At 41.5% G+C, this 21,991-nt stretch overlaps 2 protein-coding genes across 6 annotated transcripts in view; both read right to left on the bottom strand.

Annotated features, from left to right (window-relative positions):
- BTBD9 (BTB domain containing 9) overlaps nucleotides 1–10,997 on the bottom strand; it is a 155,296-nt gene extending 144,299 nt beyond the window's left edge. For 2 of the 3 annotated variants that reach the window (XR_013956760.1, XM_080617071.1), the window contains exons 1-2: nucleotides 10,847–10,997; nucleotides 8,485–8,648 (exon numbers count right to left, since the gene is read on the bottom strand). Coding sequence is in view for 2 of the 3 variants with exons in the window: in XM_080617071.1 (XP_080473197.1) it covers nucleotides 8,485–8,566 (82 nt within the window). In the remaining variant the exon portion in view is untranslated. The remainder of the gene's footprint in view (nucleotides 1–8,484; nucleotides 8,649–10,846) is intronic. The other variant, XM_080617072.1, reaches the window with a different exon arrangement.
- Nucleotides 10,998–11,668: 671 nt separating this feature from the next.
- On the bottom strand, nucleotides 11,669–21,736 carry GLO1 (glyoxalase I). 3 transcript variants are annotated; one of them, XM_080616917.1, is made up of 6 exons: nucleotides 21,522–21,736; nucleotides 20,570–20,652; nucleotides 19,184–19,324; nucleotides 18,371–18,438; nucleotides 16,630–16,719; nucleotides 11,669–14,037 (listed from the first exon to the last, which is right to left on the bottom strand). In XM_080616917.1, exons 1-6 carry the CDS (start codon nucleotides 21,672–21,674, stop codon nucleotides 13,949–13,951), a joined length of 624 nt encoding a protein of 207 aa, XP_080473043.1. In that variant the 5' UTR covers nucleotides 21,675–21,736; the 3' UTR covers nucleotides 11,669–13,948. The 3 variants fall into 3 exon arrangements, with proteins under 3 accessions (XP_080473043.1, XP_080473042.1, XP_080473044.1); XM_080616916.1 differs by having other exon boundaries at nucleotides 21,514–21,733; XM_080616918.1 differs by lacking the exon at nucleotides 20,570–20,652 and having other exon boundaries at nucleotides 21,514–21,735.
- Between the last annotated feature and the right edge of the window lie 255 nt (nucleotides 21,737–21,991).

The following is a 21,991-nucleotide window of genomic DNA, read 5'->3' as shown; positions in this document are numbered from 1 at the left end:
AAGTACAGTCTTAACTCCCAAGTCTCTACTAAAACCAGTAATGAGTAAAAACATCAGTGTTTTTGCAGAATTCCAATCAGCTGTCCAGAACTGGGAGAAAATAAAAAATCAGAATAACTTTTAATAAACAACAGACAAAGAGCAAAACTTTGAAATAAACAGTTCAGTTTTCTTATCTTTTCCACTCGGTTTCCTTGATGCCTTCTTGCTCCCTAATACCCTCTCAGTCATAAAAGCAGGAGTCTGCACATTAATGTACAATATAGATGCATGTCTTAGTCATACCTTCTACAGAATTATTTTGCTATTTCTTAATTCACAAGAAGTTTTAGTTTTCTTGGGTTTGGCTTACTTCAGCAACAGAGGCTTTCTGCAGCCACAGAGGCAAGAGCATCCATAGGGAAGTTTCAGTTTATATTAGAATCATAGAATAGTTAGGGTTGGAAAGGACCTTAAGATCATCTAGTTCCAACCCCCTCAACATGGGCAGGGACACCCCACACTAAACCATGTCACCCGAGGCCTCATCCAACCCGGCCTTGAACACTGCCAGGGATGGAGCATTCACAACCTCCTTGGGCAACCCATTCCAGTGCCTCACCACCCTCACAGTAAAGAATTTCTTCCTTAGACCCAATCTAAACTTCCCCTGTTTAAATTTGAACCCATTACCCCTTGTCCTGTCACTACAGTCCCTCAGGAATAGTCCATTCCCAGCATCCCTGTAGGCCCCCTACAGATACTGGAAGGCTGCTCTGAGGTCTCCACGCAGCCTTCTCTTCTCCAGGCTGAACAGCCCCAACTTTCTCAGCCTGTCTCCATACGGGAGATGCTCCAGTCCCCTGAGCATCCCTCGTGGCCCTCCTCTGGACTTGTTCCAACAGTTCCATGTCCTTTTTATGTTGAGGACACCAGAACTGCACACAATACTCCAAGTGAGGTCTCACGAGAGCAGAGTAGAGGGGCAGGATCACCTCCTTCGACCTGCTGGTCACGCTCCTTTTGATGCAGCCCAGGATACAGTTGGCTTTCTGGGCTGCGAGCGCACACTGAAGCTGGTTCCTGTTCATTTTCTCATCGACCAACACCCCCAAGTCCTTCTCTGCAGGGCTGCTCTGAATCTCTTCCCCGCCCAATCTGTAGGAGTGCCCGGAGTTGCCCTGACCCAGCTGTAGGACCTTGCAGTTGTCATGGTTAAACTTCATGAGGCTAGCACTGGCCCACCTTACAAGCATGTCGAGGTCCCTCTGGATGGCATTCCTTCCCTCCAGCGCATCAACCGAAGCACACAGCTTGGTGTCATCGGCAAACTTGCTGAGGGCGCACTCAATCCCACTGTCCATGTCACCGACAAAGATGATGAACAAGACCAGTCCCAACACCGATCCCTGAGGGACACCACTCGTTACCGGTCTCCAGCCGGACATCGAGCCATTGACCACAGCTCTTTGCGTGCAGCCATCCAGCCAGTTCTTTATCCACCGAGTGGTCCACCCATCAAATTGATGTCTCTCCAATTTAGAGACAAGGATGTCGTGTGGGACAGTGTCGAACGCTTTGCACAAATCCAGCTAGATGACCAGATCCTCTCCTACAGTGGGCCTAGGGTCTTCATTCTCACAGTCCCTGTGTCTGCCTTCCAAGACTTGGGTGGTGCAGCCAGAGCCTTTGCCAGTGAAGACCAAGGCAAAGAAGTCATTAAGAACCTCAGCCTTCTCCAAATCCCGGGTAGCCAGTTCTCCCGATAGCTTCTGGAGGGGGCCTACATTGTCCCTAGTCTGTCTTTAATTCACTACGTACCTGTAGAATCCCTTCCTGTTATCCTTAACATCCCTAGCTAAGTTTAATTCTAACTGGGCCTTAGCTTTCCTAACCTGGTCTCTATCTTCCCGGACAACATCCCTGTATTCTTCCTAGGCCGCCTGTCCCTCCTTCCACCTTTTAGAAGCCTCTTTTTTCCTTTGAATTTTCCTCAGTAGCTCCTTATCCATCCAAGGAGGTCTCCTGGCCCTCCTGTTGCACTTCCTTCTAGTTGGGATGCAACACTCCTGAGCTTGGAGCAGGTGATCCTTGAATGACAACCAACAGTCTTGGGCCCCCCTGCCCTCTAGGTCTGTATCCCACGGAACCTTACTAAGCAGGTTCCTGAAGAGGCTAAAGTCTGCTCTCTTGAAGTCCAGGGCTGTGAACTTGCTGCACGCTCTTCTCACTGTCCCCAGGATCTTGAATTCGACCATCTCGTGATCGCTGCATCCAAGGCTGCCCTGGAGTGTCATATTTCCAACGACCCCTTCTGTGTTGGTGAGCACGAGGTCAAGCATGGCACCTCTCCTTTTCGGCTCCTCTAGTACTTGCAGCAGGAAGTTGTCTTCCACACAGTCAAGGAACCTCCTGGATTGTTTGTGCAGGGCCGTATCTTCATTCCAACAGATGTCAGGGTGGTTGAAGTCCCCCATGAGAACAAGGGCCTGTGAGCATGAGGCTTTTCCTATCTGTCTGTAGAGTGCTTCATTCGCAGATTCCTCTTGATCAGGTGGTCTGTAACAGATCCCCACAGTAATGTCTCCCATCACTGTTCTCCCTTTAACCCTGACCCACAAACTCCCTGTCGACTGCTCACTCGTCCCCAGAGTTCCATACTCTCCAGCCTATCCCTAACATAAACAGCAACTCCCCCTCCCCGTCTGCCAGGCCTGTCTTTTCTAAAGAGCCTGTAACCTTCCATTCCAACACTCCAGTCGTAGGAGCCATCTCACCATGTTTCTGTGACACCTATTATATCATACCCCTGTAGATGTGCACACATCTCCAATTCCTCTTGTTTGTTCCCCATGCTATGGGCGTTTGAATAGAGGCATCTGAGCCGAGCTCCAAATGAAGGCAGCTCATTGGCTGGAGCGGCTGGAATATATCTACATTGCTCCAAGGATTTATTATAGGTGCTAGCAACTGACTGGGTGTGATGGGATGAAACAATGCCCCCCTCCCCCAACACATCTAGTTTAAAGAAACCTTGACCAGTCTGGCAAGCCTCCTACCAGAACTACTCTTCCCCTTCTTTATCAGAGCAGCTCCACCAGCCCCCAGTAGACCTGGCCTACTAACTTGGGTCCCATGTTCAAGACACCCAAACCCCTGACTATGACACCACTGTTCTAACCATTAATTAACCTGGCCAATCCTCCTAGCTTTTTTAAGGTCCTCTCCTGTATCCTGGAGAATTGACGAAAAGACAATCTGAGCTCCAGAGCTCCTAACCACCTCTTCCAGGGCTCTGCAGTCCTTCTTTATGTTCTCCAGGCTACTTCTATCAACATCGCTAGCACCCACATGGAACACTAGAAGTAGGTAATAGTTCGTGGGACTTACTAGAGCAGGCAGCCTCTCTGCAACATCCCTGATCCATGCCCCAGGTAGGCAACACACCTCCCTTGGGACTGGGTCATGCCGACAGATGAGTGCTTCTGTCCCTTTCAAAGTCGAGTCCCCTACTACTATGACCCACCGCTTTTTCCTGGCAGCACTAGTAGAGATCTTCTTTACCAGTGCATCACCCGGTTGTTTCTGGTGCGAGTGCGTTTCCTTATCAGCCCCCTGGAGGACAGCAAAGCGGTTTTGGGTGGGGACAACAGATTTAGGAGGAAGCCCCTTGCTTTTAATTGTCCTCTTCCTCCCTTTTTTGTTGGTTTTCTTTGTTAATGTTTCCCAGCTTCCTGGGTTAAAGGCCTCCTTCTCTCCTCCATGAGCTGCAGGGGACGCTTGAGGCCCCTGCACAGTTCAGGCCTGGAGCAAGCAGCCCTGCTTCCTCTCAGCTTCCCTGACATCTTGCAGCCTATTAATAGCATCCCGCAGCTCAGTCCCTGCTGCAGGATCACCTCCACCAGGAAGCACCGAGTGCAGCCCTGCCCGCTGTGCACCGTTCCCTCAGGAGACCAGTGCAGGCACTCCCTACACTCTGAGCACTGCACTGCAGCCTCCCCTCTCATCAGCTCTGTCTGGGTGCCTACACTGGCCACTGCCAGGGCAGCCAGAGCAGAGCTCCCAGACTGGGCCCTGGTCATACGTCGAGTACTCACCACCACGCTCGCCTCCCTGCGAGAACTGCCTCAACCCTCCCTGCTCCCCGCGCTCCTGATCACTCGCGCTCCCTGGGGCAGGTTTTTAACCAGTCAGGGCTGGTGCCGCTCCTCGTGGCTCCGCCCCTGTGAGTCAGCTGCTCGGCCAGCTGAGCTGCCGGCTCCTGGGCAAGTCCTGTCGAGGACTTGAGGCTCCCTCGGTGGCTTTGGCCGCTCTGAGTTGAGGCTCCTGGACGCTGATATTGTTACACTTTGTTTTTAAATAAAAAGAAGCTGTTTCAGGTCATGACCATCCATATTTTCAGACACCTTCTGTGCCCCAAAGACTAGCCACTTTTCAAAACAGGCACATACTTAGTGCTGAAGAATCATGGTGTACCACAAGAAGCAGGAAAATGAGGAGGTCATATACCCTGCATGTGGTTAATACATTAATCTTTCAAATGACAATCTTTCATGACAGGAACACATATTTAAGCTACACTTAAAAAGTATTATAAGAAAACATGCATCTGTTTCCAGTCATTTCTACTCCATCAAAGAAAAGAAAATGCACATGGGGTGAAAGCATTATTTCCATTTGTGCAGGACCTGGAAACAACCCAAAATCAAGATACTGTAGAAACATGGTCACAAAGAACTTTAAATTAAACTAGAAAAAGTGACAGAAATAGAATATAAGATTTGAGAAAAATACAGCTTACTAAATTGGCAATACAAATCACAGCACAATTGGGAACAAAGATGCAGCTTTCCTCAGGCTCTCTCCCATCCTTGATTTAGAAGCTGTGTGCCCATGGAGCCATTGTAGCATGGAACCAGCAATACTGGCCAAGATACTGGAGGCAGCCTAACCATGGGAACACAGAACACTGTAAAGGCATTCTTCTATCCTGACACATGTGCTAATGACAGCACAATAATTTTTATGGGTTTTTGTAATAACAGACTGTTTCTTCTGTTTGCACTGGTTAATTTACAATTAGCTAAGACAACTCTGCAACGAACACATTTATGCAACATACATCCTAATATCTACTTTATAACAAGCAAGATTAACTTAACTCACATCAATCCTATTTATACTAGCAATAATATTTATCACAACATAATTACTTGAGCCTTTATAGACAATGGTAAAATTCAAATGCCCTCAAAATACAAAACCTTTTATCACACCAAAGGAGCAAACAAAAGGATGTATTTGCTACTCAGCTGCAAATCTCAAACCCCGATACTCCTTCCAGACTTCAGTACCTTACAAGTCTGTAATTGCTGTTGCTGATCTTCATTCACAATAGTGAGGCAACCCAACCACGTGCAAGTTACATGCACATTATCAAGCAACTCTGTATTACTTTTCTGCTAGTTCTGATTTTTATTAATTAAGGAAGTTTACTTATGATACCTCATACCTGCAAAAGTACAGGCACATTTTGGCTTTAAAATCTATTTTTAGTTCAATTTTTTCTACATTCTACTTGTTTGTTTCCTTCATCCACTTTCACCTTTAAAAGACAGGAACAGTTACTGTCTTACATAAAACTGACAGACTCTAAAACACTGCTAAAGGAATGATATCAGCTGCACACCTTGTTTGCTTCCAGTAGCTGTGGATGTTGTCATGTGCCAATAGGGTGAAAATTTCAAGGGAAAATTGTTTCCATTTCAGGTAAATAAATAAACAAATCAAAAGAACACTTCCCTCTCCCTCTCTAAACAAGAGTCCATGTACAGGAGAGGGCAAAGCCTGAACTGGTGACATGTGCTAATAAGTCGATGACACCAGTTCTTTTTGAATGACACAGACACCATCAAGACCTTGAATGACGGCAAACAATGAAAATAGAAGTTTAGAAATCCCTGTGTTTAAGATGCAAGACAAATTTGTTTCAATATCTAATGCTCTTCAAATTGCTGGTACAATGTACTACTCTAAACTGTCAGCTTCAAACACAAGCATGCTGAACACCGGGAATACAGGACGGCTAAAAGCCTCTGGCTGAGGAGCCTTCCAAATGCTTGAATGTCATGAAGTGTTGGAAACCAGCGACTTCATGAAACCATGTACATGCCTTACACGCTTTCTGTAGGCAACACTAGCATTGTAATACTACTACACTGTAATACTGTGGGCAACTACTGAAGAAGCATTCAAATCCATTTACTTGTTCAGTACTACACATTTTCAATGCAAGTTTTGCCTGTATTGTGGATTTTCCATATAAAGCAGCCCAGTGAAAGCAGAGACACCTTCAAAATATGGAACCAAATAACATGACTTCAGATCTTTCTAGGCTGGATTCATTAATGGTACAAATTCTGTCAATCCGTGAAATGATCTGCACAGTTTTTGTTTGAGGAAGTAAAAAGTAATTTACTGCTTTAGCTGTGGCAAGTTGCTATGAGTTCATAACTTCCCTAAAGAGCTAAACACGTATTTTTCTAATTGCAACTCAAACTACTACTTACATAAAAAAGACAACTTCTATCAGCAAAGTACATCACCTTCCAGAAAATACAGGTGTTTACTCTTCCTGGCAAAGAACACTCAACCATGTCCAGAATAAAAGACCAGGCCATTAACAAGCCTCTTGCCAGTGCCATAACCTATTTCCAGGAGGTGTTCAGAGCTAATTAACTGCTTCAGGAGTCACCTGCTGCAGCTTTGCTCATGACACAGAAATAAATAAAACAGTCTTCTCGGTGAGTCTGAGGCAACATTAAAACTGCAACAAACTCAAAAGGCATCTGTTAAGCCAGAAGGCCTACAGATCACTTCTAAGACCACACTGGAAGACACGCTTCTTGGTGGCCATCTTCAACACTGAGCATGTGAAAAACACGGCCTGGTATTTATTACATAAGGTAATACGCAATATTACACAATGTGTCATGGCTTCAAAAACAACCACACATCCCCCCCTGCCCCAGTTTTTAGATTGCTATATTTCTTATTAGTAAGTAATCTGTAACATGTTACAGTGTATAAAAACATGATCTAGAAAATGCAGCAACAACAGCAAAACCCCAATGACATCTTTACCAAGCAACTCTCAAACCAGATCTGCAATAAAGGCTGGCACTCAGTCACTTCCCTCCTTCCCACTTCTGGGCTATCACTAAAGACTACTCTGAAAACCAGTGCTGTTTCAATGAAACATGGGAGAGTTGTTTTTATACCAGGTGCAGAAAAAAGAATTTAAGAAATTGTTCATGAATAATTTGTTGAGGTTTTTTTTTTATAAACTCAGTGAAAAATAAGCCAATTGAAACTTTAGAAATAAATGCAACTAAACAGACGACTGCTAGAATTAAAAATTTTATTATTTCATACTCTTGAAAGATTTAATTACCTCATCATCTAGCTTGTACTTTGCAAGATAATACAGATCCTCTTACATGGCTATTTTATCTAGAGATAGGAATTTGTCCTCGGTTGGAGGGGATTTGATTAGTATTTCAATTATTTTGCAATTCATTCCTTCATATAATATTTTGCTTCAAATAAATTTCAGCAAAATATTACTTTAATTATAATTTCTATTACCATATATTTGAACATGGTAAGTGTGACAGTAAAGCTACTGTACAAACTTACCATTGTTTCAAATAAAAAGGTGGTTTTGATTTTTGGGTTCTTGTAATGGACATGCACATCTTTTTATACAAAAATATTTTGTGCTCATAAGTTCTGGTACAATAAGCTGACATATTACGAAATAGAAATTTTTAGTAAACATTTCAACATACACAGAGTACAACCCAAGTAAATACTTTGATTTTGTCAGAACCCTCACTACAGAAGCTCTTTTGTACTTCTAAATAACAATAGCAAAGTTGACTACGAGTGAAAACTGTTATAGAAAGAAAAAAAAAAAAAAGTATGTTCTGGCACTTATTATCCAATAAAAAAAAAAATAACATTATCAGTGTAGTACAAATGTACAGACACAGAATATGAAAGATCAAGTAAATTAAATTCACAGAACTTTTCGGTCTCATCTCCAACCCTTCTGTTGTGAAAGGATTAAAAGAAAAGCAGATGTTAACTCTCAGTAATGATAAATAACCACACCATTCAATTACAGCATTCTAAACAATAATTTAGTACCAAAAATGTTTTGACTTAAAGCATAAGGGAAGTTATACACTGCTCATCTTCAAACACACTCCCGTTACTTAAGTGCTGTAGTGCTAATATTTCATGTTCTCCTCAGGGATATATCCCTCTGACAGCAGAGAAGGAATAAGTTTGGCTAGGTACAAAGAACAGTATATTAACTGCAGCTTGTTTATTAACACATCCATAAAATAGGTATTAAGGCACTCAATACAACTCAGCTAAACTGGCATACTACTAAACTCTCACGTCAGAATCTCAAGGAAATACGTTGGGTCCACTCACCAGTAAAGCTGTCTGAAGATCTACAGTGGACATAGCCTGTAGGCAGATGGCCAGCTTCTTGAAAATTAGGGTTCTTCGCCATGCTGAACAGAAAGATTGAACAGCAAGCTCATAGAAACATGATTCAGTGACATCCAGCTGCACAGCAACAACTGTATCATTTCCTGAAACAATGCATGAAATAATTACCATGAGAGACTGGGGACATGTAGCCTATGGCAAAAGTGAGCAAGGTGCATATTTCTCAGTTAAAATTTTTGTGGAAATAAATTCTTAAAAAAAGTCCCTCCATTCTACGGGAAAACTCCTCATAGCATTAAATGATAGCACTAGAATTTCTTTTTTTTTTTTTAGCCATCATCAGGGACTGTAGCAATAAGACAAGGGGGAATGGGTCAGGGGAAGTTCAGGTTGATATGAGGAAGTTGTTCTTTATTGTGGGGGTGGTGAGGCACTGGAATGGGTTGCCCAAAGAAGTGGTAAATGCTCCATCCCTGGCAGTGTTCATGATCGGGTTGGACAGAGCCTTGGGTGATACGGCTGAGTGTGAGGTGTTCCTGCCCATGGCAGGGGGTGGGGTGGGGTGTGTGGAACTAAATGACCTTAAGGTACTTTCCAACCCAAACCCTTCTGTGATTCTATGAATTATGACGATTCTATTTTTCAACCGTCAAAGGTCGTAACACACTGCCATTCATCTGTTCATTGTAAGCCACAAAAAATTCATCCTGAAAATTTCTTACTACAGCATTAATGTTCTCGAGAACATCATTTTCCCACATGGGTGTCCTAGTTAAACCATGTCTATACAAAACACACCACACGCATTTTATTCCCTACACGTCCAAAGTTCTCTTAACTGTTCTTGCCTAGCTAAAGGATATGGGGGTTTTGTCTGTGTTTTGGTTGTGTGGTTTTATTTAAGGCAGATCTTTCTCCTGTGCAAGCTTTTAATTTTACAAACAAGAAAACAAAACTGTAGGGTTAGGAAATACAGGAATATAGAGGCTTTATTTGTTTAAATACATAGCTAACACAATGAGTCTCCCTCAACAAGTACAAATTATTGTTATTCTTTCCATCATATATGCCAGCAGGACAAATAAACTGTATTTAATGATACCTTCATCTACGAATTCTCTCCTAAAAGACAAACTAGCCTTCTTTAACATATACGTTTAAAGGAGCAATGGAGGATAAGAAAGAAAAAAATATTTTTAGGTAGTTTCATGCACTGAAAAGTAACCACATCCCAATCCAGCAAAGAAGAGCTCTTTGTTCTGGAGAATAACATGTAATACGTAAAGATTTGCTCCTACAAGTGATGTAGATTATCAAATTGACTTGTATTATCAAAATCTAATCAAAAGCCATTTATGAAAATTCCTGTGGTCTGTTTGTTGTGTTTTGTTTTTTTTTTTTTTTTTTTATAAATGAGTGAATAGACACCAACAAGACACTATACTTCAAGTGCCTGATTTAGAGTTGTAATAGGAAACGTCCCAAAAACACTTGCTTTGTGAGCAGGCTCGAATTGAATCTTAAAACACATAAAGAATTAAGTGGTCCCAGCACCCGACTTTGGGAGGGGTCTGTGTTCTGAGCTTTAACAATAACACAAACGAAGAACATTGCTGGGCAAGCAAGATTATAGGCACACTGCTAACAAGTTAACATCGGTTGTTTGAGGGTTTTTTTAAGCCTGATAATATGACAACTTCTTCAAAGTCAAAAGGAATTTAAGTGAATCACAGCAGTATGCAACTTGCAAGAGTAGTTAAGTACTAAGACCCTGTGAAAATATTGCGTGTACTACCAAAGCGTCAAAATATTGACTATTAAAAACCAAACCAAACCAAACCAAAAAAAAAAAAAAAAAAAAAAAAAAAACCCACAACACAACACAAAACCCTAGCACACTGCCAGAACGCGCAGGCAACGAGGTAGGCGAGTGGGTGAAGCAGCGACATCGCCCCCTCAGCACAGAAGAGAGAGCGGCCGGGAGAGAGCGATCCGCCCAAGGTCGCGCCCAGGAAACCAAGGCCTGGGCCGCCGCGGCCCTAGATCCACGTCCGGAGCCGAGAGGCACCCCCCACCCAGCCGCCCCCTCCCTGGCCTCCATAGAAAGGCATTATCAGGTCGTGCCCCTCCGCCGCCGCCGGGAGAGCTCAGCTGTTCCCCGCAGCGCTTCCTCGGCCCGCTCCCTGGTCAACCTGCCCTCGCACTGCGGAAGCCACCGCCGGCTACACGCTGGCCCGCCGAGAGCCCAGAGCCCACCGCGGGGAAGCCACATGACCCGCTCCACAAGGGCAGAGGGAACACAACCACCACACACCAACCACGACCCTCCCCCAAGACTCACCAGCCCCGCCGCTGACAAGGCCTCCACCCCCTGCTTCGCCGCCGTCGCAACGTCAACCGGCGCGCTGACGTCCCCTAGCAACAGCAGCCGTCCTCCTGCGTGCTGACGTGGACAGCACCGGCGGGACCGAGTCCTGGTTGTAGAGCGCACCTTCACCAACCTCCGCCGTCCCGGGCGCTCGGTGCCGGGTTTCCTTTTCCGGCCACAGAGCAGGGGCGACTGGTAGCAGAGCGACACCCGCTGGCCGGGGCTCGGCACTCACAGCGGGGCTGCGGTGCGGTCGGTGAGTCGGGAGAGCAACCATGGCAGCGGCGGCGGCAACTGCTGCAGAGCGTCTCCGCTCGAGGGGTGAAGTCGCGGTGCAGCCCGCGAGGCTGCCGGGGGCTGTCATAGCCTCATCTGTGCCTCGGGCAACAGCCGGTCTGGCGGGGGGCTTTAGCACTCTGTTCGGTGCTGAAGTACCCACCCCTTCTCAAACAGCAGCTGATGTTTAACCTTCGCCGCGTTCCCACCTGCTGTTGCTCGGCTAAGCGTAGCGGGGTGCTTGCCCGACTCTTGCCATTCCTTGAGTATTCTGCTGTCCTGAGTAACGGAACCTCTTACTGGCTGTAAGGAGAACATGGTCTCCTCTCTGCGTGACCATTAATTTGTCCTGTATTGCACATCGCTAAATTTAGGCTCTCCCAGTGGCAAAGCACTACATGCTATATAATTCCACACTTTATTTGGCAGAAAAGTTACCTTGGAAGAAGTAAAAATAGCGTTGTCTGTACTCGGTAAGAACACTGAAGAGTTTCAAAAGTTTTTACAGCTAAAATCTTTTAACATCTGTTCCAGGCTGAAAGAATAATCATTGTTTTTCTTTACTAGTTTATTGTTGGATTTTGTAACTGATAGTACCGGGATTAATTAGTTCTCAGTACAAGCAGCAGTAACTTTAAAAACAAAGTAACACCAGACAACCTAAACCCATAGCTTGCCCACTTCATGATACTGCTGTAATTAGTTTGTAGATGACAGTGGTTTTTTACTAGTTTCCTTTTTATTGCTTCATCATCTGTCACAATGGGACCATTCCAAGACTCGAAAACACGTTTAGAGTGCTTTTATTTTAGTACTAATGAGAACCTTGGCATAGCCTGCTTCCCCTCTTGTAGTTATCCACTGACCTATGTATGCACACCCTTTGACTTACTCATCAGATTTTCAAACTATGCCGGTTTTAATTACTGGGTTCCATACAATTGGGTCAATAGCTTTTCCAGTCACACCTGTGCTTTTAAGTATAATGAAACAATTCTGAATGGAACACTAGGTTGTTAAAATAAGAATCACCAAGTTAAGTGCTTGTAAAAAATCTGAGATTTTCCTTGTGAACCCCTCGGTCATAAAGCTTTAGATGACACATGTACTGACTGAAATAAAACTAAATTTTAGACAACTTCATTTAGAGTTTTCTCATTCCTTATTCCAATACCTAAGGCTCCAATAAAGTATAAAATCTATTGCACTCATTTTCTAAGGGTAAACATCTTTGATTAACTTTTATGAATTACTTTTCATGTGGAGCTCTAAAATTACTGAGTTCATATATGCTATCTTGTTCAGATGAGGCAGACAGAATTACGGACTTTTCAGATGAGACAGGACAGCAACACTCAGCATTTAAGTCATTAACATCTGTGTTAGCGTAGTAGAAATCAAATGCAGTACTTTCTACATTTCTGGTTTAATTTATAAGCTAGGGAGGTACTGACTGTTATTAATTCTGCACATTATCATTAAGTTAATAAAGCATCCTGCTAAGGAAGTCACACAGTTATTTTCACTACCATACTCCAAATTTATTCTTTTATAACCAGATTTCTTCTCAAGTAAGAATCCACAAAACAAACCAAACAACTTTTCAGTTATCTAGGATTCCAACAATTAGCAAAGCAACAGGTCATACTGCTTTAAAGTGATTTTGTAGTTTTCACCAATGCTTTCTTTGGAAGTGAATTGCAATGCCATTACATTAACTAGTCACATAACCTATTCAAACCATAGTAAGACAGGTCAAAAGGGTTTTTTTTTTCCTTGAAGGAAGGAACAGGATTTCAAAACCTGCCATGGTCTACATTGTTCGTAACAGGAGAATAGCATTAATTCAAATATTCTGTGCAACATATGTAAATGTTACATGTTTTCCTATTGTTTACAGGTACCATTTCAGTAACCATCATTCCTTTTGAGAGGGCACTACTGTTAGGAAGCTGTTTTTTCAGACACTTTATTCATTTCCTAATGCAGAACGTACACAGCATTTAAATTAAATATAGCCCCAGACTTTCACTGAAATAAAAATTATGAGCAAGTTCTGTCTAGCATTGGAAAAGACAAGAAGTTAGCAACTATGAGACCTCTTATCTTGGCTGTCAATCAGCAGCCAGAAGGTGAAAGACAATTTTTTCTGCCGGACTGATTTATTGCCTTCACAAAGTATCTTGTTCCAGGCAAGGCTGCTTAAGGCTGTTCCATAAAGAGTTCTGCCTGACATAATACAAGTAAGATAAGGACTTTCATAAACATACTAGTACTCGAGTCAAAGCTAGTCTGACATTTTATTTCTATATTTTATATTTCTACATTTTATATTCTACAATATAGTGCATGAAGCCTTCAGGATCTGTTGACTTCATTAAAAAAAAAAAATATTCTGAAGGTGTTTTTTTTTTTTTCTTCCTTGTTGAAGCTCATCAGTAGCAACAAAGGATTTTTTGTTTTGTTGTTAATTTAAGGGTGTGAGAGCCAGTGAATTTCTGGTCATGTATCTTTTGATAGGGCTTGGTGAAATATTAACATAATCAATGTTCAAGAAGAGAATCTGTGTAAGAGCTTTTCCAAAAAAATGGTTGAGTATTCGTAATTGGGAACAAACTGAAGTGGCATCACAGGACAGGAAGAAAAGAATCCAAGTACAGCAAGGTCCCAGGGGATAGTTTTAGAAGATTCTGAACACAACTGATTCCTCTCCATTAAGTGAGAATTTCATAAACACTGCTACAGATTTTCTCCAGGGGACTGAAAGTGAGAGTCTCATATAATATACTTCATTAGAACTTAAGTGAGAGTCACCATGTGATTGGGATTCAAAATTTCAATCCAGTAGCCATCAGGATCCTGAACAAATGCAAGTCCTTTCATTTTACCTGTTAGGGGTAAAAGAAAAAGGCAACAAGATGAAATTAAGACTACATGACTAGTTCTTAATGTCAAATACGACTACTTTGAAAAAGTATTTTTTCCTTTTTTTTTTTTTTCCTTTTGCATAAAAATTAGTTCAAATTTAGACAGCTAAGTCTGAAATCAGTTTTTAATCAGCAATAGATCTTTGTATGCTAAACTGTCAATCCGCAAAGCTGTAGCTGAAAGTCACTTTGAAATTCTATCTTTTATCGATTGCCCTTATAAATATTCGTCCTCTAAGTAGCATTTTTGTTCTCCAGGATGTTTTGACATAATTTTCTTGAACTGGCTTTGCCAGTATAAAATCATGTGTTCCTCTGCCCTGTTCATCTCCCATCATCCCTGTATTCACACTGAAGTTCTGTTTCTGGTTTTTGTTTGTTCCCCCTCCCTCCCCAATGTGGCTTATAGTACACAGTTGCATCACTTCATAAAACAGAGAAATGCAGGACAGGAATGCTCTAAGTTTTACTGTTTGGAAAAAACATCACAGATTAAAACAAGGTCGCCAACAGTAGATCAGGATAGCACAGCTTAAGATGTCATCTGAAAGCGTTAACCACACACTTTTAATTATGCTTGCTCTATTAGGCTATTTACTGTAGCAGAATCAACTTAACTCTCAATATATTCTAACTACAAAAACTTCTGAGAACAGTGGATGTTTGATTCAGTAATTTTAGGGAAAAAAAAATAACATTAGGTCCCTTAGCCTGCTCCACAATGAATGTGAATTCCAAAACTTCTTCCTCCTCCTTGGCATTTGCTGTTTTGATTTTATTTCTTCGTATTAAAACACAGCTTTTGCTCTGCTCCCCCCTTGACTGCCTTAAGAGTTCTTTCCTGTGATTTATTCCATTCACAGTGTAAGCTTCCCCTCCTATGTACTTAGAGCTGTGAAGAAATACAGAATCAAAATCAGGATCTTTCATGTCAACTTTCCCAGGGTTCAGCAGGTGCTGAACAAATTACAAAGGGCTCAGAAACTTTAAAATGCTGGGAATATGAAGTTCCATCCTTATATCAAGAAATCTGTGTTCAAGTTAAGTTTTCATCTATGTTTGTAACATTTGCTTCACCTGAGAACACAGTGAATAAGATGAAAATTGCTTTACTTGTTCTTATTCCTGTAGCAAGGAATCTAGATCAATTCCAATACCTGTGAACTGAAGCTTCATGTACTAATGCTACTTTCAATCTATAAGCAAAACAAAAACAAACAAGAACCAAACAAAACCCATCACAACCCACCTTTACTACAGGCAAATGTCTAGTTTCTATAACCAGAGAGAAGTATTTAAGACTTATGCATGTGTCCTGGTTTAGCAGTGGCAGCCATTTTTTCTCCTCCTTAGTAGCTGGTGCAGCGCTGTGTTTTTGACTTTCGGCCTGGGAACAGAGCTGATAACACTGATGTTTGGTCTGACCAAGGACTTTCTGAGCCTCAAGCTCTGCCAGGGAGGAGGGGAAGCCGGGAAGAAGCAGGGACAGGACACCTGACCCAAACTAGCCAAAGAGGTATTCCATACCACAGCACGTCATGCCCAGGATGTAACAGAGTTATCCGGAAGGGCTGGATCACTGCTAGGTGGGGATGAGTTATCGGTCGGCGGATGGTGAGGTGTTGTATTCTCTTCCCTTGTTATTTCCTTTACCGTTATTATTATTGGTGGTAGCAGTAGTGATTTGTGTTATACCTTAGTTATTAAACTGTTCTTATCTCAACCCGTGGGAGTTGCATTCTTTCGATTCTCCTCCCCATGCCTCCAGGAGCAGGGGGAAGAAAAGGGGCAGGAGAAGTAGACTGCGTGATTCTAATTTACGGCCTGGGCTTAAACCACAACAGTATGCTGCTAAGTACTAGATGTCCATTTCGGAATACATCAGTCCTAAAACTCTTATAAGGTCTCTTCATGAAGAAGAATACAGTTGAAAAATGCAAGACTTCTCACTACTAAATTCTGCATTTTAGGCTTTTGAAATAGACATTCTTTGTTTATGTGCTCTCTAGACATTTGAGCTAAACATTATGCATTTTTTACTAAAAGTTGTACAAGTCAAATATGATAGACTAATGAGGCTATTTCTGTGACAGCTGACAGAACAGTTAAAATGCTAATAGCTAGTAAGTGGCGTTAAACAAAAATAGGCAGAAAAGTCAGGAATTACTCAATTTTAACGGTGGGAGTAATTACATCTTCCAAGTCATCTTATTTTCATATGATAATTACCAAACAGATGTGATGTGTGAATCTGGTCCATGGTAAAGTAAATTCTGTAGTAACTCTAGGCAGAAGTATAAACTATCAACTATTTTACTGAAGGTCGGACTAGATGCAGAAGGCACATAGCTATATGTATCACAATTCTTACCAAGATGGATCTATTGTCAATTTTGCCCAGTGTGTAAGAGGGTGCTGGGCTAACTTGTTCTAGCACCTAAGAGTGACAACAACTGAAAATATATTACCCGGTTTTCAAGGGAGATCTTCTAGACATAATATATTAAAAACAACGGAAAAAAAAATTTACTTGTAATTCTGACAAAGACTTACCATCATCTGGTTTCTTCACAAATTTCACTCCTAGTTCTTCAAACCTCTTACAAGCTTTACTGACATCAGGAACAGCAATTCCAATGTGTCCTGTGCAACAAGATAAAAAGAAGTTCACTGTAAGTGTTGCTGGATGTTCCAGGAAACAGTCTGCTCAGCACTTCACCTTCTGCAAAAAGTTTACATGCTGTAGTTCACATAAGATATAGAAAAACATTGCTTCCAGAAAGAGGAGCACTTAGGATATTAACATTATACAACTTCAGAAAGTTGTCTTTCTGATAATGTCTTTTAAAATAGGAACTTTAGAGTTCAAGTAGATCATATTGTTTAGATGAGATTATCTAGAGTAGGAAAAAATAAGGTTCTCGATCACTGGTTTATCTGTATTTCCTTTCCCAAAGCATGACCACGTAACAGGATTTTGTTGTATTTGCTTAGTTCAACAGGACAAGGATTCTATCTTTAATGCTGTATTTGTAGAGACTAACACTATGCAAGGCCTAAGCTTACAAATCGATTCAGAAGCTTTAAATGTCAAGTGGCTAGATGGAGTACCAAACTTATTTCACAAGCCAGTGACCTTTCAAACACTCAAAATATCGAACTGACCTATACAAATACTATCCTCACTGCTACAAGCAAATGGAATTCTCCTTCCAGATTAAAATGGGTAATGAGTGGATTATAAAATAGAAATCCAAATGTAAATCAGTCTAAAACCATGATACTCTGACAAGAGCAACTACTATTCTTCATTTTGTAGTTAACTATTAGCATGATTTGCTTGCCAAAGGATTATATTCTTTATAAAAAGTGTAACTGCGGCTTATTACTCTGAAATATATTTATCCATTTTCACAATCTTTCACAGCATACATGCTGGAAGAAGAAAGATAAAGCATGAGATGCAAGTCCCCTTCTTTCTTTGTGCTGGTATGTTTTCTTTAAAGTAACCTACTAGAAGTCTTCTCATCCATGTCCTGGGTTCAGCAGTAGCAGTCATTTTTCTCCTTCTTAGTAGCTGGTGCAGTGCTGTCTTTTTGACTTTCAGCCTGGGAACAGCGCTGATCACACCAATATTTTTAGTTGCTGCTCAGTAATGTTTACTCTGATCAAGGACTTTCTGAATCTCACGCTCTGCCAGGGAGGAGGGGAAGCCGGGAAGAAGCAGAGACAGGACACCTGACCCAAACTAGCCAAAGAGGTATTCCATACCACAGCACGTCATGCCCAGGATGTAAATGGGGGCAGTTACCCAGAAGGCCCAGATCACTGCTCGGGTCAGGCTGGGTATCGGTCAGTGGGTGGTTAGCGGTTGTATTTTTCTCCCCTTGTTATTTCCCTTATCATTATTATTATTGGTGGTAGCAGTAGTGGTTTGTGTTATACCTTAGTTACTGGACTGTTCTTATCTCAACCTGTGAGAGTTACATTCTTTCGATTCTTCTCCCCATCCCTCCAGGAGCAAGGGAAGAAAGGGGGGAGAGTAAGCAAGCAGCTACGTGGTTCTGAGTTACTGGCTGGGTTTAAACCACAACACAAGCTTATATTATTTTCTCTACAGTTCTCTTAGAAAAAAAAAAAAAAAAAGAAAAAAAAAAAAGGCTACAGCATGCACAGAATTTATGCAATTCTAAAAATCATTTAAAGTTCCATTTTTCCCCAATGCACAAGAGAAAAAAATGTCATCACAATAAACCAAAGCTTAAAAACTACAAACACAAAAGTAAAGACCTACCAAATCCTCGGGGATCTGAATTTCCATTGTGGTAAGACTGATTTTCATCATTTTCAGTACCCCAGTTGCTGTAAGAAGTAATTATTACACACTGAAGAAAAGCATCAAAATTAACAAATCCTAAATGTTCCGTTTCCTCAGGAGGGTAAGTTGTTTCTCCTAAGAAACCAGAGAATTCCAGCTGTTGGCTATATTCATTAAACTATCAAGAATTTCCTTGGTCACAGGTCCTAGGGATCCAGTCCTAATCTAGTCATGATCACAGCCCTAATATTCAGGTTCTATACCTGAATGAGTCAGAAACTCTCCTGTCTCATTCAGATTAGAGAGAAGGTTGCACTGCATGATTTAGTTTATCTAGCCATTGTTGGGGAACAAACAGTGAGGGCAAATGGTCCTGAGGTTAAGCAAGACCATGGAGTATTTGGGAGATTCTTCCTACACAATTATAATGATTAACAACATTAACCAAATTGTCCCCTTTATGGGAAGTGTACGTTTTTGACTTAACACCTCTTTTGGTTAAATTCTGTAACTTCTCTACACAGATAGTATGCATACTCAAAACATAGCAAGCAGTATCTCCTATTTCTGTACCACTCTTCACCCAGCAGTTTGAAAGAACTCTGAAAAGGGAAAGATTACGCTTGCCAAGTATCCAAGATCTCAGCCATATGTTAAAGCTATACAACAGTGAAGATGTTTCCACAGTAATGATTACATTTTTTTATTCACTCCAACAGGATTTACACTCATCCACTTCTGTTTAATCACTGTTAGCTAAATGTTATCTCCCACTATACTAATACTTACTGTGTCAATTCCAGTGTAGCTTTTCTAGAGAAGGTCCAAGCTGTTCTCGCAGTTTTGTCTTTTGGAATATCATTTTTATCTTCATATCCCAGGAAATAGAGTGAGAACTTCATAGTAGGAAAGTCAAATTTTTGAAGCAGTCTAAATAGCAAAAAAATATTTTGAAATAGTGACTTTAAAAGGTAATCAGATAGCTTGCAAATAAACCAAGGTGCTTCCCCCATGGAACAATTTTACCGTGGTTGTTTTTTTTTTTTTGTCTGACTGTAATCCACGTCTTAAAATAGCTACATTTTTAACTATAAAATAGAAACAATCCAAAACATACTATAAACCTATTAAAAAAAATATTAAAAAAAAAAAAGAAAATTGGGACTCTTAGAAGCAAAACTATCAGTAACTGAATCTCAAAGCCAAGACAAAAGCTCATACTTGAGGTTGCCACTCTATTACTTGTCTATATTTCCTCAGGAAGATCTTTGTTTTTCCCCTTTAAAATACTACCAGGAAATAAAAATATTTACTTTGATTCTCAGGAATGAACTCGCATCAGACAAAGTTTAAGAACTTTTGTTAAAACACAAACATACCTTTAAATTAATTATTTTTACTATTTCAATAGCTAGGTATAATGATAAAATCCATTTCATATGTGACAATTTTATCAACTAAAAAATACTTGTAAACATTTTTTATGTAGGATATTTAGCCAGAATAAGTACGCATGCAAAATTAATCTAATTTATTTTTTAGCTTCATTTTTATTTTCTCACACACACATCTTCACTAAAGTGGAAACAGATTCTTTAATCTGGACTCATTTCAGGATGTTTAAAAATATGTTAAAAGTTTTGATTTGAAATAACTAATTTCAAATGTCAATACTGTGCAAAGAAGAGCCTAGCTTAAACATATTAGGCTACTGCATCTGCCTCCCAACAGCCTTCTTCAAAAGACTGAGTTTGGATCTTGTCTCCAGCTTCCACTGCCTTACTGTCTTATGACTAGAGGTGATCATAAACCACCTCTGAGAATGAACATAAAACTTAATTCCAGGATTTACTGCAGTGATTGCAATTGTAAGCACTGTCATAAAAGTTATCAGTTAGCTGCAGGTTCAGTAAGGAGAAAGTAATCAAGTTGTACACTGATAATTAGTGACCTATTTAAGAAACTTCTTGTCAAGGCCAATATTAGTTCATCTGCAGCTTAGGCATTGACTGTGTTGTGCTCAGAGATTGCCAGACTATCCAACTGAGCATCAGCTGATAGGCACCACTGTTTACATTGTGAGACCAATTACTATAATTACATCAAAATAACAAAAGCTTCTCAGATGAACAGTAGGAAACCCCAAATTTATTGTGGCATGCAATTTCTACTCACGTCATTCCAAGAATTCTTGTATAAAAATCTAGTGACTTCTTAGGATCCTTTACTCTTAACATTGTTTGCTGGAATATAAAATCCTGGGAAAAAATATTTATTATTTATACATCAACCAGAATTTATTTACAGGCATTAAGAAAGATGCCAGTTAATAATGAATCTAAAACTAGCAGGTTTAGAAGTAACAAATAGAGTGCTACATTAGGTGTAAATAAAACCTTTTGTCCTGACCCTACACATACAGCTTTGTCTTGAAGAGATATGCCTTTGTAACACAATGCTTAAAACTACTAGTGGTATCACTCAATATATATTATCAGTGTCATTAAAAAAAAAAAAAAAAAAAGTATAATTCTTTACTATTCTTTTATGGAGCTGTACTGCACATGAACCACTTTGTATGCGAGCACGGCTGGCACATGCATATTTGACACTGGGCCTCACTGCAGACAGAGCATTTAAATAAATGCTAAACTCCTGAACTCAGCATTTTCATTATATCATTGCACAGATGTTGAATTTCTGTCAAGCCTGATGGCAGTCTTGGCCACAAAACCTGCCTGCAATTCTGTGAGGGTATATTCCTCAAGCCATAGGGCAACTTTATGTACCAAGGTCTAATAAACAATTTAAGTGGATGTAAAGCAAATGGTAGCATAGCTAAAGAGATGTATTTAAAACAAACAAACAAGACAGACGCAGAACACCTTAAATGCAATCACAAGGTATCCTAATAAAAAATGAAAATGTTGGGGTACGTGTTTAGTTGGGCCACCAAGCCCTGGCCGCCCCTTTCGCTCCCCCATGCCACCTCCCATCCACCGCACGTCCGCCGGGCAAAGAGCAGGGCAACAGGACGGACAGACACCGGCGGCACCGCCGCAAGGCCGGACGCCGGCAACTACGGGGCAGTCTGATTCCCCCCCTCCCATTCACCCCACCTTCGTACTGGCATCCGGCTCCGAGCAGGCGGCGTAGGCTGCCTCATCACTGAGGCCGCTGAGCTCCCCCGGCACGGCCATGTCGGAAGACGAGTAGAAGGAAGAGATGGCTCTCTCGGAAAGGCGGTGCTTTGCTTCGCTCCGCCCCGCCTGCATTTCATCGCTGCCAGGCGCGGATGTGTCGGGTTCCCTTTACTGCTTCCCGTTCGTTTCCGTAAGCGTCAAGGGGAAGGAGCCTCCTTGGCTGCGAAACTAATTAGGTGGCGAGTGGCTTGAAATCATGTGTCTTTTCGCGCTGATTTGACGAGAGATCCTTCCAGCTGCTGCTCGCAGGCTGAGGGTGTGGGACCAGCGCCTGCACAGGCGCCAGTACCGGGCCCAGCTCCGACGGAGCAGGGATTTGTGAATGTGTTGGTTGGAAAGTCGGCCCGGCGCATACAGCCCCCCTTGTGCGCTCGTTTTGATGACACTTTGTATA

This window comes from Psittacula echo (genome assembly GCF_963264785.1).
Source record: "Psittacula echo genome assembly, chromosome: 4".
In the NCBI taxonomy this organism is placed as follows: Eukaryota; Metazoa; Chordata; class Aves; order Psittaciformes; family Psittacidae; genus Psittacula; species Psittacula echo.
The sequence above is the reverse complement of the archived record's forward strand: the minus strand, read 5'-3'. Positions and strand labels throughout refer to the sequence as shown.